This window comes from Buteo buteo, chromosome 3, assembly GCF_964188355.1.
Source record: "Buteo buteo chromosome 3, bButBut1.hap1.1, whole genome shotgun sequence".
NCBI classification, from domain to species: domain Eukaryota; kingdom Metazoa; phylum Chordata; class Aves; order Accipitriformes; family Accipitridae; genus Buteo; species Buteo buteo.
This window is the reverse complement of record NC_134173.1, coordinates 18,730,923-18,747,642: the sequence shown is the minus strand read 5'-3', so window position 1 is coordinate 18,747,642 and position 16,720 is coordinate 18,730,923. Positions and strand designations below refer to the sequence as shown.

The 16,720-nt window shown below is 38.1% G+C and overlaps 1 protein-coding gene across 2 annotated transcripts in view; it reads right to left on the bottom strand.

The window, feature by feature from the left end:
* The window catches only part of SPIRE1 (spire type actin nucleation factor 1), a 132,619-nt gene that overhangs the window by 22,236 nt on the left and 93,663 nt on the right, over positions 1-16,720 (bottom strand). For both annotated transcript variants that reach the window (XR_012649751.1, XM_075022944.1), the window contains exons 7-8: positions 9,982-10,068; positions 9,468-9,597 (exon numbers count right to left, since the gene is read on the bottom strand). Coding sequence is in view for 1 of the 2 variants with exons in the window: in XM_075022944.1 (XP_074879045.1) it covers positions 9,468-9,597; positions 9,982-10,068 (217 nt within the window). In the remaining variant the exon portion in view is untranslated. The remainder of the gene's footprint in view (positions 1-9,467; positions 9,598-9,981; positions 10,069-16,720) is intronic.

The following is a 16,720-nucleotide window of genomic DNA, read 5'->3' as shown; positions in this document are numbered from 1 at the left end:
AGTTACTTACATAGTTGCCCTGGTATAAACAGACACAGTCACTGCTGCTACAACAAGGTTTGCATTGATAAAGGCTGTTCTTGCACTAGGTAAATTAAAACTACACAGTCTAGATAAAGCCTCAGTTGCAGTAGTAGTTCTGTTTTACAACATTCTCACTGGAGCAGCTATTGAAAAGGAGTAAGAAGAGGAATAAGTTAAATAAGTTTAAAGAATTAATTAGGTTATTGTTAAATGCTGGAAACTGAGCTAGAAAGGACAGGGGATGTATTATAGTTCCTCTATAAATCATGCCTTCAACTGGGAGTATAAGAAAAGGTGATTATTTGGACTATTAAAGTCATGGTGACATTCCAAGCCTATGAATGTGTGTACTACAGTGTTATTACTGCCTTCAGGTCCTCCCTACAAAGAGTTGCAATCAAAGACTTAGACTCTCTAACCCTTAGTTCCTATCTTCAAAGGCTTTGCTAATGGGTGTCCTGACTAGCACTGTGGCTTATAGGTCATGGGGTTTTTTTCCTCCTAGATTTCTGCGAGTACAGCATGGGCGTCCTCCACATCAAATGCATTCCTGCTCTAACAGCCGCTCAACACAATCCCAGAAAGCGACAGCAGGAAAACAAAAATTGAACTGCCTCACCTCCCTGCTGCCAATACCATTTCTTGAGACCTCATAATTAGCTGGCATGCAGTTGATTGAAGAAGCTCAGTTTCCCAAATGAGGAAGAGAAAAACCTTTGATTTCTTTTGATTGCACAGGGCAGTTCCTGAACAGACCATCCTATGAAGCAGCCCCAGCACCACCAACACAAGGTGTCCCTTCTCCCAAAATCTTCCTGGGTGGTGACTCCCCTGCCTGAGGGTGAAGAATGGCCTATAAGTACTGTTGGAATCAGTGGGAGAATAAATGATGGGAAGGCCAACAGTATTGCTCTCCCTCCAAAAAAAATAAACACATGATAAGTCTGAGGAAAGGAAAGAGGAGGGAACATCAACCACACATCCCCTAGCAATGGATATCCAGGGTACAGCATAAATTGTTTTCTGTTGGGGTTTTTTTTGTTGGTTTTGTTGTTGTTGTTTGTTTTGTTTTGTTTTCTAAGAATTTAGGCCCAATTTCTTTAGGCCCCAGAAATGGAAATTTCTCATCCATTTTGGAGGCAATTTATGTAGCCAATCACTATCTACAAAGCCTAAACCAGTTGTTATTTAAATTCACACATGTATGAGTTGTTCATACATACTGTTGAGATTGTTCATATGTTGGTTTATAAGTCTTCTTGAAATACCGGAGAAGTTTTAGGTAAATCAAGAAGACAATCCAACATTGTATTTGTTTTGAAGGGCTCTTCAGTAGGAAATATCATTTATCACCATTCTTTCCTCCAAAGAAAAAAAAGGGGGTTTTTTACAACTTGCAAGCACTAAAGAATAAAAAAAAAAAACAAACCAAAGAAGGAAAAAACAGAAAACCATCCAATTTATAAAATCCATTTTGTTAATAGTGCTCAAGTTCAGTTTATCATTCCTGCACTTACAGTACTGGATATACATGAATAAATGGATTCTCATAATTTAAGGAAAAGATAATGAAATTTTACAGTTTCAGCAAACAGATTTCAACAAAAGTAACTTGTTCCAAAACTAAAACCAGAATTTGTTAGCAAATACAGACCAAAAAATTATTATTTTGTTTAAGCTATTTTAGCGATGTACTCAGGCAACAGAAACATTACTGGGTGGCAAATAATCATACATCATCATAAACAAGATAAAATTAATCAGAATAAACAAGTCAGAAACAATGCTAATGCTTACAAAAATGAATATGAGAGAAGAAATTAATGGGCAATTCTTTGAAACAAAAACCTAATTTTATTTTTTTTTTTTAATGGATGGTAGTTCACAATCACTAGTTTCATAGAACATCTAAATATTTTGAAGATATTCAAATGATATTAAAAAAAGGCTTGTGTGAGTAACAGCCTGGGGTTAAGATTTTATTAGAGAGTCAGACACACTGGGAGAGTGTCATTTCTCCGTGTTTTCAGGCAGCAAGTACAATGAGCAGTATCTGCAAATTGGATTAATATGTTTGGTTTCTTTTGAGTTTCTTCTAAGCTATCATTACAACAGGCAAATGAAAGAAGAGAAAGTCTTGATTTGTTACTCGATCTTTGTGTTCACCTTCCCTGACTAGCCTTAAGAAGGGGAGACAAAAAAACCCCACCCTAGGATAATATGAAATGTGCCTTTATTTACATGTAAGATTACATCTCTTACGAAACAAGGAATTAAGCAGACCACAGATTACATGCAAACCACAGCAGTCATGTAACCATATGCTCTCTGCCTCCTAACCAGCTCTTCTTGGCAAATAATGACAACAGAAACCTGAATTTTGTTCTATACAGCAAATCTACTCCTCCACCTTACCATTTTTTACACTGAGTTTAAAAGACGGCTAAAATAGATTTGCAGAATTAATATAGTTTGCTTTTTGCTAGTTATGATGATGATAATATACTGGGAAAGATTATATAATGAACAATGGTAACAGACATGTGCTGTTCCTTTCAATGGACTTAGATGTTGAAGTCAAACCTGAGAACTAATAAACCAGTATACCAAGCTGCCAGCCTTTTGCTGGTGTTTGCATCACATTTATTATTGTGTTATCTAAATTAAGAGATTACCAAGACCTGGTGGAGTTCCTTCCTCACACTGGTCTAAGGCACAGATCACGTAAAGCCAACAGTGATACACACCACCTCACAGAGTTGGGAACAACAGGAATAATCCCTGTGAAATTTGGGTTTAAATGTTTCAGTTTCCCTTTTCTTCTCTCCCTGAACCCCCGCTGCCCCCTAAATGTACAAACTGTTTCTGAAGTAACAACTCCAAGGCAGCCACGCATACAGCTTTGAGGGAAGAATTTGAGTGTTAAAGAGTGGGAATGACTGATCTTTTGAGCTGCATTCAACACAGTGCATCGAAATTAGTCTGCTTTTAAGCTATTTTTTTATTAGAGGAAGTAGGCAATGACTGCCCTGGTCCCTAGTCAATACCCGAGTACCTCTCGGATTACTCTCACTGCAGGTGGATACTACTTGCTCCTTCTATTCTACCAGCAGGAAAGAACAGTGTAAAAGGAGGTCCCAGGCACCCCTCCCCTCCTCTTCAGGACAACAGCAGGCAGATGTGTGGTGCCAGGCAGTGTGACATACCAACTACACCAGCTCGGTGCCAGCAAAAGTCTTCTCAGAATTGGTCTGCATCACCCCAGTCGCAGACAGCAAGCATAATATAAGCCTGCACCTGTCATTTAGCACTTAGCAGGAAACACTTCTGGTTTTCCGCTGGTTTGTGTTTTTCCATGACAGCAATTCCATCAAGCAGAGAGCAATGAAAGCAGTGAAAAAGCGAGTATGTGGAAACAGTGATGAAAGCACAGTATAGCTTCCCCGCCTCCAAAATAATGAAAAAAGTGAAAGCACGCAAAGCAACAACATTCAAAACTACCACTTACTATCAACATCCCAACCCATCTAATTCATCTGTACTGCTCATCTGGTGTCTCACATCTACCTAACTGGAATGTTTTAATCATCCTGAATTTACTTCTAAAGACAATTTATCAGATCACTCAGTCATGCCATATGATACTACTTGCTAAGAACCACATGACTTGAAAAACAAAACCAATCACATTTGGAAGATGGATAAAGAAAACAGGAAGAGTTCTTCGGTGGTCAGTCAAAAAGAGCAAATCCAAGTACAGTACAGATTGCTATGAAGCTACTTCTTTAAAATAAAAATATTATGGTAATGAATTAATGAGTTATGAAGGGAGCTTTTATAAAATATTGTTTGGATTTAAACAGATGAGGATGTCTCAGGATTCTTAGAAATAAAAGGCAGAAGAAGAAGCAGACAGACACATGTAGAAGGACAGATCTGAACATTTCCCTTTTGCTGGTCACTGGCACACTCAGTTTCCTAGTCTTAAAACTGAAGGAACTTTTGGCATATCTGAAAGTAGCAATACTTTCTGAAAACTGAAGTTTGCCTGTTTATGCTATTACCTGAAGCCCTGGGGACCCTTCAGCTTTCAGTGGAGTAAAACATGATACCAAGTACCTATATAATTTGAATCCCACCAGACTACTGTGGTAGCTATACAATACACCATGAGTGTAAGGTTTCACAAAAGGGCTTGAGCTGGATTAACTGCTTGCCACCACCTCTGACTGGTACCTTCCCATCCACCCAGGCTCATCACCTGCCCTCAGCCAGCTCTCTGATCATCTCATCAGATAGTAAGCAGGTTTAAATCACTAAAAGAGCAGAAAACCAACCTGGTAAAAAATTAAAAGTATTTGTTCCTGGGTTACATGAGTTACCAGGTCATCTTGTGAATAAGTGAGCAGGACTGGCACAGAGCAGGAGGGGAATCACATGCTTAGAGGGGAGCTTGGGGAGGAAAGGGAGCAGCTAGAGACCCTCCTCGCCTCTTGACAGCGGCAAGCTGTTTGTTTGGCTCAGCCAGAACATGAAGCCACGTTCGCAGACAGGCCACTTGTGAACTTCACTGGCATACTACAAAACTATTGCATTTTTTATATTATGGTAATCAAAAAACTTCTATATGGTCTTTCTAGTTCACAATGTGCTCGCATTTCAGTCAGATTATGCCTTTCTATGGGGAAAATAACCACATGGAGAAACAGAGGGTGAAACTCTGCAAAAGTCCCAGATGAGATGTCTCTATGTGCAACTGGAAGGGGGGGCGGGTACAGCTGCTGTTGCTTCTTCACAAAATGAGAGCATGGATTTATTGGGAAACTGTTTTTCTCAGGAGTCACCTAGGGGAAATTAGGTAAGAGCTAGCATAAGAGTGCTCCTCAGCGGACAAACCTTTGAGGATAATGTAGAATATTTCCAACCTCAATGATGGGAGTCTTTGAGCCTGAGCATCCTGGAAAGTTAGTGTACAATGAGGGAGGAATTAATTTATTTTCTGGCTATTAGGCACAAACTCTCTCTAATGTTGCTGTCTCTGATGTAGAACATATTCATATAGTTACTGCATGTCCTAACTAATGGCCCACCAAGAGGAAACTTTAAATTTGATATTAGATAGTTGAAGAAAGATCAGCTATCGAATCCTCTGTATCAATCCTCAGCAAACCATAGCAACTTATTTTGCTAACCAGTGAAGAAGGAAGGTTTAGCCTCTTTTGAACGAACGTCTTTGATTTCACGACTCACAAAGCCTTTACTATAAAGACACTCAGTAGAACTGACAGTTCCTTTCTAGATTAGTATTCATGGGTGTATTTCATTAAATCTAGAAAGGTAGATGAGTTCAAAACTAGTTTTTGGATCCTTGTGAGAAATGAAGTACTGCAAAAGATGGTCTAGTCAAAAAGCAAGTGTAAAGACACAAAGGTCAGATTAATAAATAAGTAAATCAGACTTGAAGGTAACACTGTATTCTGCAATCCTTTCTAGAGTTTGGAATAGCTCTGGGCCACCTTATTTTGGTTATTTATTTAAACAGAATTTCAGCACTCCATTTCAGGTGAAATAAGTTGTTTCCTATACCTAGGCATCCTTTTGTGGCAAGGGAAATGTAGGTAATAATAAAAAATTTATTTTAATTTTTATTTTCACTGACCATATCTTGGAAGAATCCCTTCAAGTTTCTTTCTTAAATGGGAATTCAACAAACAGATGGAACAAATTTCACAATAAGCACAATAACCACGTCAGGTGTTGTTGCGCCTTTTACCTGACAAGTCAAAACTGTAAGACATGCTAAGTGGCCGCATTGCTGTAAAAAAGAAACAAAAACAACAAAAAGAAAACGATTCAGCTATTAGAAAAGCAGAGGGGTAATGAAAACAAAAGATTAACTCCACTTGAGACATTTTGGATTCTGTTGCCTAAATCCAAAATGTGTCAGACATGCTATTGCGTTACTGTAGTAAAGCTCAAAGTCTGAAAATTACAGTAGCATAAATGGGACTTGTAAACAGAGCAATTATAAACATATTTGTACAGTTGTAGAATGAGATTTTTTGGAATTCCATAAATCAAATATCAAAACAAGAGGCAAGTATCTTAAAAATGGAATATTTTCAATTAAAATGCCAGGAAAGAGAGAAAGGGGAGAGGGAAAAGAGACAGAGAGAGAGTGGAGAGAAAGAAAGAGCTGACAAAAATTTGAAAGTACAAAGCCACATTTCACACAAGTTTCAGTGACCTGAAATAAAGATATTTCTGATTTTTTCAAGCATAATCTCCAATGATTATAATTAAACTAATAAAGAGAGACACCCGAGCTAAGCTTGAGCAGTAGTTTCCTTGAAGAGGATGGAAACAAAGGCCGAACACAGTGTGATTTGTGCTGATTCCTGTTCTTTTTAAAAACCTTAGGTGGACTTAGCCTTTAAAATGTATCCATAATATTATCCTCTTCTTTCTGGGCCTCTAACCATTTTATTCCTAGATAAGAAAGTGGTCAGATGTTCTTTATTTCTGGAAAGACCTATCTGCATTTCCAATTAAACAATGTAATTCAGGGAGCAGACACTCAAAATATTTCTCAACTGAAAAGAAAATTTCAGTGCACTAATCCAAATAAGCAGGCCAAGCCCAGCAACAAGAATGTACAAGAAGGCATCAAAACTGACATCAGCTTATCTGTTTTACTTGACAGGTGATAAACGTGGAAGTTGGTATAAAAGGGCCTGTCAGCCACACATACCACTGCATTAAAAGATGTTTAAAAAAAGTTTGTTCTGGGACAAGTTTTGCTCAGAAGAATAAATCTATGTGGTGAATGCAGCAGGTGGCTGACTCAGATCCAAATCTGGGAGTCAGGGTTTTTTTCCTGTAGTTCCTTGACTAGACCACATCAGCCACAGAGAACAGCCACAGAAACAGTATCTAAATCCCTATGCAAATGTAGCATAAAGGCAAATACATTTTAAGGCATAAGGGTGTTTATCACCTAATATTAAGTCCTCACTGAAGGTTGATAAAACATGTACATGAAACAAAGTTTTCTCCAAGCTCCATGAGCTCAACTTGCTTGAGTTACAAATCCATGCTTTTAGTTAAAAGGACATGTACCTCAAGGCTGTGTTTGTCTCCATAGCTTACTCTGATGATTTTATGAGGTCATTTGAAAGCTTACTCCAATTCCTCTATTCAAACCTCTCCCCCTGTAAGAACAGCTACCAACACTAAATTACCATTTCCAAAGAAGTTTTAGATTGAGAGCAGCCAGCCACAGGCTGGCTTTTCTCAGTGGCAGCTCAGGATAGAGAAGATCTTACCTGTACACATGTTGTGCAGAGCAGAGGGACAAAGCCTGGGGCTGCTGGGAAACACATGCCATAGATCCACTCATATCGCAGAGGAGGAACTGCAAGAATACAGCCCCCCTCACCCCAGTAGTCAAGTGTAGTTGTGCTCTTGACTGCTATAAACTGAGCAACAACGAATAACTCTGGGATATGTGCAACGTACCTTATACACCCAAATATTTCACTCGTTCTTTTTTTTCCTTCTTTTTAATAGCAACAAATATTTCTGTCCAGATGGTGCAAGTGTCCCACATGGTGTTTCTACTTAGATTTATAATCCTTAAACCTCATTATCTTACATGTTGTTACACTAAATTACATTCAGTGGTCATCTAAACTGTATGGCAGAGCTATTCATACCATACTGAATGTCACTAGCATTACTCCATTCCCAATTCTGCGCAAACACATTTTATTCTAAAAGAAACTTTGGACATAGCAATCATTTCAATGTGAGAAAGAATAAAACCTTGTATTTCAACATAAGAAAAAATTATCTTCAAGGCCTTTGCTCCTTTTTCTTCTTCATGCCAGCAGCAAATAAACATTTGGGAAATAAAACTTGCATGCATCCCCTTTCACACCTCCAGTAATATGGCATTTAATCCAAATGATTCACTGGACTGATGGGGAATTACCACAGTTCCAAAACTCAAAATTTTAATTCTTTAACAGAAAATGAAGAATTGGTGGAAGACAGGTATCCCTCATTGGAGGCCATGCCCTGAAATCAGCCCAGGAAGTCCTAACCAGTAATACTCCAAAATTTAACATTGTTTTTAGAAACTGTTTGCTAAATGGGTTTGGTGTCATTTATATCATTCAGAAGTTTTGAAGATCTATTAGACCAAATTTGCTGCCCCTGAGAGGACATGATAGTTCCCAGATGGAGAACATTTAAAATACTGAAATTGAGTGTCTGAAAGAAAAGTAAGGAATCGTTCCACATTTTTACAAGCTTCCCACATTTGGAAAAATGTCTAGGCTTATTAGAAACATTAACTGATACAGCAAGCATAAACTGAATCCAAACCAGAAATTGGAAGGCCCAAAGAAACAATATTCAAAACACCATGCTTTTAAAAATGCACCCAAGCATTCACCAAACTCTACCGAGCAGTTCAAAAACAATGCAACAAAGCAAGACTGATGAAATTGTTTTTCTCTGGAGACAATGGGTTGTCACAACCCACTTGAATCTGGACCAGTGCCTTTAAGCACATGTGGCAAGTACAAATATTTTACAAAAAGCAGCGACGGGGAGTACATACATGGATTATTTCATGCTTTTCAGCCATCAGATGCCACTTTTGCTCTTCAAAACTCCAACTGGCTCAGGTTTTGTGATAAAATTAAATACCATGCTATTAAAGAAATGTAAGTCACAATGTAAGACTGTATTTGTCATGCTTTTGTCATCAGAACCTTGAACTAATGCAAATTAGTGATTGTTGGAAAGCATAGTATTTGTATAATTTCATAGTGGGTTGTTGAATATACACTGCAGAAATGAAATGCTTTCCAGTGCAAGTCTGAATTATTTGCCCACTGAAAATATATACAAACACATGTTCCATAACTTACGAAATGAAGCAAAGATTTACATTCAAAATAAAAACAATAGATCCAGCAAACAAAATAAAAGCGGTTTTTAAATTAAAATAAGGAAGTTGATGATGCTAGCAACAGGAAACAAAGAGAATAAAATTAATTAAAAACAGACATGTAAAGAATACTTGCGGATATGTAAGGAATATTGCACTGGGGAGAAGAAATACCCATTCCATTCTGACCAAATCTAACATTAACTGTCATGTGCAACAAGCCATATAATACCATTAAATTTATCTAATACTTATATTAAAAACTTGAAGGGAATCAAGCTGAACCATACAGTATCTTATTTTTAAATATAACTTAGCACAAAGATTGCATAGCCCTAGCAAAGCCTGTAGGTTCTTTCTTTTTCTGAAGGGATGAGAATAATTTTATCTTCCGTGACAACTGCACAGGCATCGCTAATATTGCTGCTTCTTATGTGGGAAGTTTTCTGTGGATGCTGCAGGTAAAAACTAGCAATGTGCTTACCCAGCCTGCTACGCCTTATCTCATCAGGCGAGACTGGACGTAACTTCCTCTCTGCCTTGATTTCCTCCAGTATCCTCTCATGAAGGCTGCGTGGCCGTGGTGGGGTTGGTTTCAGTTTTCTTGCTGAGGCCTTAGGATATAAAGATAATCATATTTACATAAAACAGTGCTTCTCTGAAAGTAGATTTTACACTTTTTTGGAAAAAAATGTGGAATGTTGTGATATGATTTTACATGCACTTAATTGTAAAACTCACGTAAATTGGAAAGAGGATTGTATTTTTCCCCAATTCATCATGATTTCCCAGAGATAAAGGGCTGCTGGTAATAACAGCTATTAATTGGTAGGTGCAAGATAGTACACACTGTTCTTTTAAAAGATCACTTTATATACAGAAGACAAGATTTTTGAAAGCCCATGTCAGAAAACATAATATTTAACATATTCCCTGGACACAAACATGCTTTAAAAAGCCACATTTCTGTTAGGAATGAAGCCCACTGGATTACATACAGGATTTAATGGAGGTCGCGATCGGATGAAATCCAGGATTATTTCATGGGCACTCTTTTTTAATCGAGGTGGAATGTCACCGTTGACCTGGAAAGGAGAAAGTGAAATATGTACTTCCATGTTTTGCATTCATATTCATGCAGATGATGAGATCAATTGAAAACTCACAACAACCTTGACAGAGCTTGAAGTGTTCTGACACCTGCACCAGACGTAAAACCCCACCAGTCCTGAGCAGAGCAACAATCCATATACAGAGGACAGGCAAGCAAATATGTACATAACAGCTTTTTAGCTTTGCAGATAGCTGCAGAATAACCACAGCTGCAGCAGCCTTAATCAGCAATACTTAGGATTTTGAAATGATGAAATTAAATGTCAAGGCTGCAATTGTGTCTACGGGAGAATGCAGACAAAGACTGGATCATGCTTGGAGGAAAAGTTGCCAACACCATTTTTAAGAACACCAATTTGAACCATATCTCACTGCCAACCATTACACAGTCTCTAATACTCTGTTCTTAGCCTCTTGAGAAAACATGGATGCTCTCTAAGGCCCCAGTTTTCTTGATCTGCTTACCATCTCCCAAGCACTGATGTGAAAGCAAAGCTAGATCTGGCACATTCACCAATGACTTGCTTGTAGCGATGGATGAAAAATATGTTCCCCTTGGTTTTTTGTCTTTACCACCTGTCTCTGCTGCTCTGGCCATGCAGAGGTGCCCTTGTGTGTAAATACCAGCAGAAGGAGAGGGAAGCCCTGAGCATGATTTCATAGCTACCCCTTCACATGCACTTCAAAGATTACTCAAGTGTAAAATGAAGTTTGTTAATACGTCTAGAGAGTAAATCACTAGAATGCCATGGCATGCCATTGGAAGTATAGGACGTGTATTTCCTTGCTGTAAATCATATATTTCTGTAGAAAAGGGGCTGGGTGAGGGTTGTTTGCTTGTTTGGTTGGTTTTCTCCAGAGAGACAGACATTTCTTCCTCTGATACCTCATTTAGACGTAAGACTGTATACAAGACATCACAGGAAAGAGTCAGCAATTCACTGTATGTACAGGATATAAAAGAAGGCAACAGAAGTTTTCCTATCATATGAAGAATTTATAAATTGTAAGCTGGGAATTAGTGTATGGATTTGCTTAAAAAAATCCACCTGTCAGGTTCAGTCTTCATACAGCACAGTGCTCAAGCACACTGTCAGGGACGAGAGAGCATCCTATGCCATACAACCTTCTGGTACCTTCTATTACTATACAGTAGCTGGCTATCAGTCCTGTCCTCCAATTTGACAGAAATTCCTATGACACTATATTTCTTAGACCAAATGCCCCAAATTTCAGCACTTTTTTTTTTCTTTTTTCTTTTTTAAGGGTTGGTTTGCTCATCGCTCTTTGGGAGACTCTATTCATACAATCTCTGTAGCCAGAAAATGTATGTAAAGACACAGCTCTGGTTTGTCAAATCCCATGCGCTTTTGCTAACCAGAAGGAATGCTGCAGTCAGAAAAATGAGTTTAAATGCCCATAAGGTCACCTCAATATGATGCCTAATTGAACTGCAGCAACGCCATGCAGCTTCCGTATAAGCTCTGCTCACCTCAGACATGCCCTCTAGAGACACAGCCTCCCAGAGAAAATTCATCCCTTCCCGGTAAGGAAGCAGCTGCAGAGGCCCTCTTGGGAAACATTTCATTGCTTTTCTGGGGTCTCTTTCTGGAGGTATCCTACCCCAGACATGGTCCACATTCCATTTGTTCAACCCCCCACCTCCTTAGCTTCCTTAGAGTGAATTTCTTACAGCTTGGCACACGGAATACCAAGCTGCTAAACTCTGCAACATGCATCACCTTCCTAAAAGTAGTGCAAAAAAATTAAAATTGAAAAGGTTTATATTAAATGGTGATTTGACATTCTATGATGAGGAGAATATTATTTTAAGTGGTGTGTTTAATTCCTTCTGTTTAAAGACTGAGCAATTTTTTGAGGCCAGCATGCTTTGTGGGATTATTAATGAAATGAGAAGTCTCTCTTCCCCAGGTTACTGTTCATCAGATGTCAAAGTTGATAGCTGAAGTTGAGAGTTATTACCATGAGAACAGCCATTTTGTAAACTGATAATCTCCACTGCAGCCTTGGGGAACAACCCTCTGGCATGACAATAGGAAATAAATAATACATGGCTCTGAGCCTTTCACCTCAGGGCACTCTATGCCCTGACTTAATGCCACCAGGGTATAATTAGTATCAGTATTCCCATTTGATGGGAAAAGGAGAAATGTAAGATTTGCTTAACTGATTTTCCATAGGATACACAGGGAGCTGGTGGCAAAGCAAGTGGATGCTTCGCAGACAAGAAGCCAAGAGCAGGAGCATCAGTGGCAGAACCTGCCTTCTAATACTTGGTGCCCAAACCAGATGCTGCCAGGAAAGTCACTGAAGGGAAGTTTTTATCCTCTCTGTCCACACTAAATCTATTGCTTTACTCAAACTAACTCTCTCTGTAATGAGCAATTTCACATGCATCTTTTACAACTTTTACTTTTAATTAATTAAAATTCATGGCTCTTGATTAAAGTCTAAATTGGAGATATATTGCACAGATGCAGCCACGATACATGCAGGGGAAAAAAAACAACCAACACATACCAGATTGGCCCCAATGGCAAACTACTATTTAAGTAAATACCTCAAAACACTGTAAAACTATCCTAAGTCTTCATGTGTATAAAATGGCTTTTGTACAGCAGTGTGCATTGAAACTAGCAGTGTGGGGAAAGCATAACCAATGGTTATAAAAATCAACCAGAAATTTAGAGATCTAAACAGCAAAAGCACAAAAAAATTACCATGTAATCATCTACTCACTCACAACCTGCTATGGTCACATTTTAATATATAAATATGGATTTGCAGTTTAAAAAACATAGCTGGAAATGGTACTTAGTAACCTTTGGCTGAAACCTGAGCTTTAAAAATGGTGATCCCAAGCAAGAAGTGCACTGCCTGTAACTTTCACAAAAACTACATCACTTACCATTGACATTCAATTATCTCAGCCATTTATTTATCTCACTATAAAAGGTGACAGCATTAAGTAGGAGAGTGCTATCTCTAAATCATAGGCAACATGAAACTGATACTGTTTGTACAATCTAGAAATTCTCATTTAAAATGAGATTGCATGAAACAGAGGGGGCATGCTACATCATTTCCAGAACAGCTCATGATAAAGTTCTGTTGTGAATTAAAGTATTATAAGTAGATATATATTTGCCATCTTTCATCATGCAGACAGTATAGTGCTTTTGTTAACATAGCTGTTACACAGTCTGTATTTGACACCACACAGCAAGCTCAAGCAGCAGTGTCCAAGAATGAAGTGCTTTGGTACTTCACATCGTATGCCACTGTATTCACCCTGCTGTTCCTGCACATCTATTATAGATACAAGTTTATGATACCATAGGATAACCATAGTACTTAAACAAAGTCACTCCTTCTTTGAATACCCCTAAAGTATGATTAGGAACTGTAAAGCTCACTGCTCTACCTAGGATGACTCCTAAACTTCTGCAGAAACAAGTGACGAAGGCAGAAAATGAAAAAGGCTAGTTCCCTCCTTAAAGCAGCTGAATATCACTCAGTAAAACTAAGTCAGACCTGTGCATAAGAGAACAACAGACTCTACCATGCCCAGCTGGACAAACTGGTCAAAGTTTTTTCCTCATGTTCTCTACGTCCAGCTTGAAACATCTGAAAACTCACTTACGAAAATACTGTCCATGCACAGCTGTTATTGCAATTAATGTAAGTACTGTAAGATGCTAAATACTGCAAAGAAATAAATAATTTTTGTTAAAAATACCTGAACAACCATGCCACAGGATTCTCAGATTAGACATTCAAATTACTGGATATTTTTGGTAATAGTCGCTTCAACCTATATGCCTAAATTCCCCTTGGCCAAGCTAATAGCACTGCATCACAGGTATTTGGGAAGAGCTCGGATACGAAGACAAGAGCACTGTTGCCTATGAAGAATTTAACTGTTAATGCAATGTAATGCCAAGTGGATACTACATAAAAGGTACTTGACAGCCATGCACTGAATAAGTAACATAAGACTTATCAGCTACTGTTCAATAAGTACTGATCAAGAAATATAGTGAATGTTGCACATCTTGTGGGGGAAGGTGGGCAGGAAAGAGAGCTAATTGTGAATCAAGGTGGAATTAGAAGCTGTAGCTTAACATATATGTATAATAAAGAAAAATTAACCCTGTAAGAGTAATTTAATTCTTAAATTTCCCTGTTTCCAAGTGTTGACTCTACCAATGTTCACAATTTTTAACTTTTTGGGAGTGAGTGCTCCATAGGAGAAAAATGCTATTAAATCTCTCCAGGTAGACATTTAGATTATGAAATGCCAGAATGAAAGTTACCTCGTTCCCGTAACAACCACAGAAACAAGGACTCTTGCACTGGGATAGAGAGATGACAAATCTGAAATTATTTTCATACGTACTGAAATAGAAATGCCAACGTCACCGAAACTAATGAAACCAGATATTTACAAAAAGCTCAGAATTTGACATTTTACATCTTCAAAACATTTTGAATATTTGCACTATGACAGAAGATGAGCGAGAACAGACAGCTCCAGTTATTGGCATCTGTTAACACTTTTGATAGTCTGAAACACCAAAGTAGTTCCTAAGTAATGCACCTAATAGGAGTATCTGTTCCTTTCCTAATTTCTACTCAGAGTACTGAGCAGTCAGGGACAGACCAAGCTACTCTTTTAAACATAGCATTATATTAATAAAAAGAACAGTAAAGACTTCATGTTGCATGTCATTTACTTAAAAAATTTACTTAACCTCTCGTTACCATTAGTAGCATATGTTTTTTCACAAGCTACCAAGTCTAAAAATACTACCTATAAATTTAAAGCAAAAATTGCTTTTAATAAAAATTTTGCCATACTTCCATTTTGACTGAAAGAAACAAACATAATCCATCTTTTCCAGGCTGCCTTAAATCTCAGGTTTAGGATTCTTGTTCTTTTCTCCTCTTCTCAAGAACTACGACAGTTTTCTCTGATGGGAATATGTATAATCAGCTTGGACCCATGACAGTCAGCTAAAAAATGCTGTATTTATGCGACCTAACTAAACTTGTAATTCAATGTGAATCCTTCAGGCTCCACACATTTCATGTCAAGCTGCACTCTTATTATTGTGCATACTTTGCACATTCTTCAAGCAGACCCTGCAGTAGAATCCAAGTTACTGAATTTAAGGCATCTAATAAGAAAGAAGTTCTTTTTCTAACACAATGTCATTAGCAGTTGTCAGACTAAGCCAGCAATTACATCACAGACAGCCCTACAGGTGGTGTACCTGCAGCTGATTGTAATCCCGATGCATGTTTACGCCCAGAGGTCACTTTGGACAATCTACCTAGTAGACAAGATAGCAAGACAAAAATAGATGCTCGCAGGGATTTTGTATACAGTGAGAGCCTGGATGAGCAGAGGAGCAGCTGTGCCTCCAAGACCTACCATATAATGAAGAAAATCTCTTCTGAAGAGGCAGGAGCTTGTTCAGCAGAAGGTGAATTAAAGGCTAGTCTGACAAAAGCAAAATTAGATGACCCAGGGGTTCCCATTCAAACAAAACTACTATCCTGATTGCATACAGTAATCAAGGTCCTGAGGGGACTGTTCCTCTTTTGCAGTGGGTAATAGGAACACTTAGCACAGGTCTCTGAATTGTTAGCAGAAAGACAGATAACATCATTACCTGGGTATGTATTTTACCCTATTGATTTACCATTTAAGCGACATCTGCTGCAGAAAATGAACACAATCTGATAGTCTAAATCCAGATCTTGATTAGGAAAGTACTTTCAGCTTATACATAAAAGGCATTTGTATTTGTAACAGAACTCATTTATTTGCTCCCCATGTAGTTGTTCCAATTTTTTCCTCCTTTATTCTTTTTTCTAATAATCTCTGACAGAACAAACTACACGCTTTCTGTCTCTCTTGTCGTTTCCCCCCCCACCCCCATCTCTGAATTTTTCTGGTGGAATCACAGCTTTCTCACTAACAAAGGTTGTGTGAGGTTTTGTCAGGAAAGAAAATACATTTGAACACTGAATATTCTAAGACAGTGCTTCCACTGTAACTAATAACAGGCAAAGATAAGTAAGTGCAAGGTATAAATACTGACATTAACCAAATACATGCCTCTGACAAAGGCATTTAAAATGTTCTACTGGGGATAAGGAGCCCTTTAGATCAGTTGCTACCTTATCAAGAACATCTTAATGTTGAACACAATATAAACCAAAAGGGAAGAAAGAACAACGAAACACCAGTAAATATCAAATGGGTCCTAATAAAAAGAGTGCCTCAAGGCAATCTTACATGCACCTTTATGAGTATCTAGGAGGAGGAGACCCATCAACACTCTCCAGCTTGCTTTGACATATTGTCTTGACTTGAAAGCAGCAATAGGATATGCTGAAAATAATTAAGCTCAATTTCTACAAATTGAAGATTTAATATTTTTTCCATAGAGTATTCCTTGAAAATTCATAACGGATCATGGCAACATAAGTTTTCAAACACTGTAATATAGGTAGTAGGTAATATATAGTAGGTAATAATAATGCAGGTTTTCCTTTCCCATCACAGTATCACTCATGTAACAACATGGTACC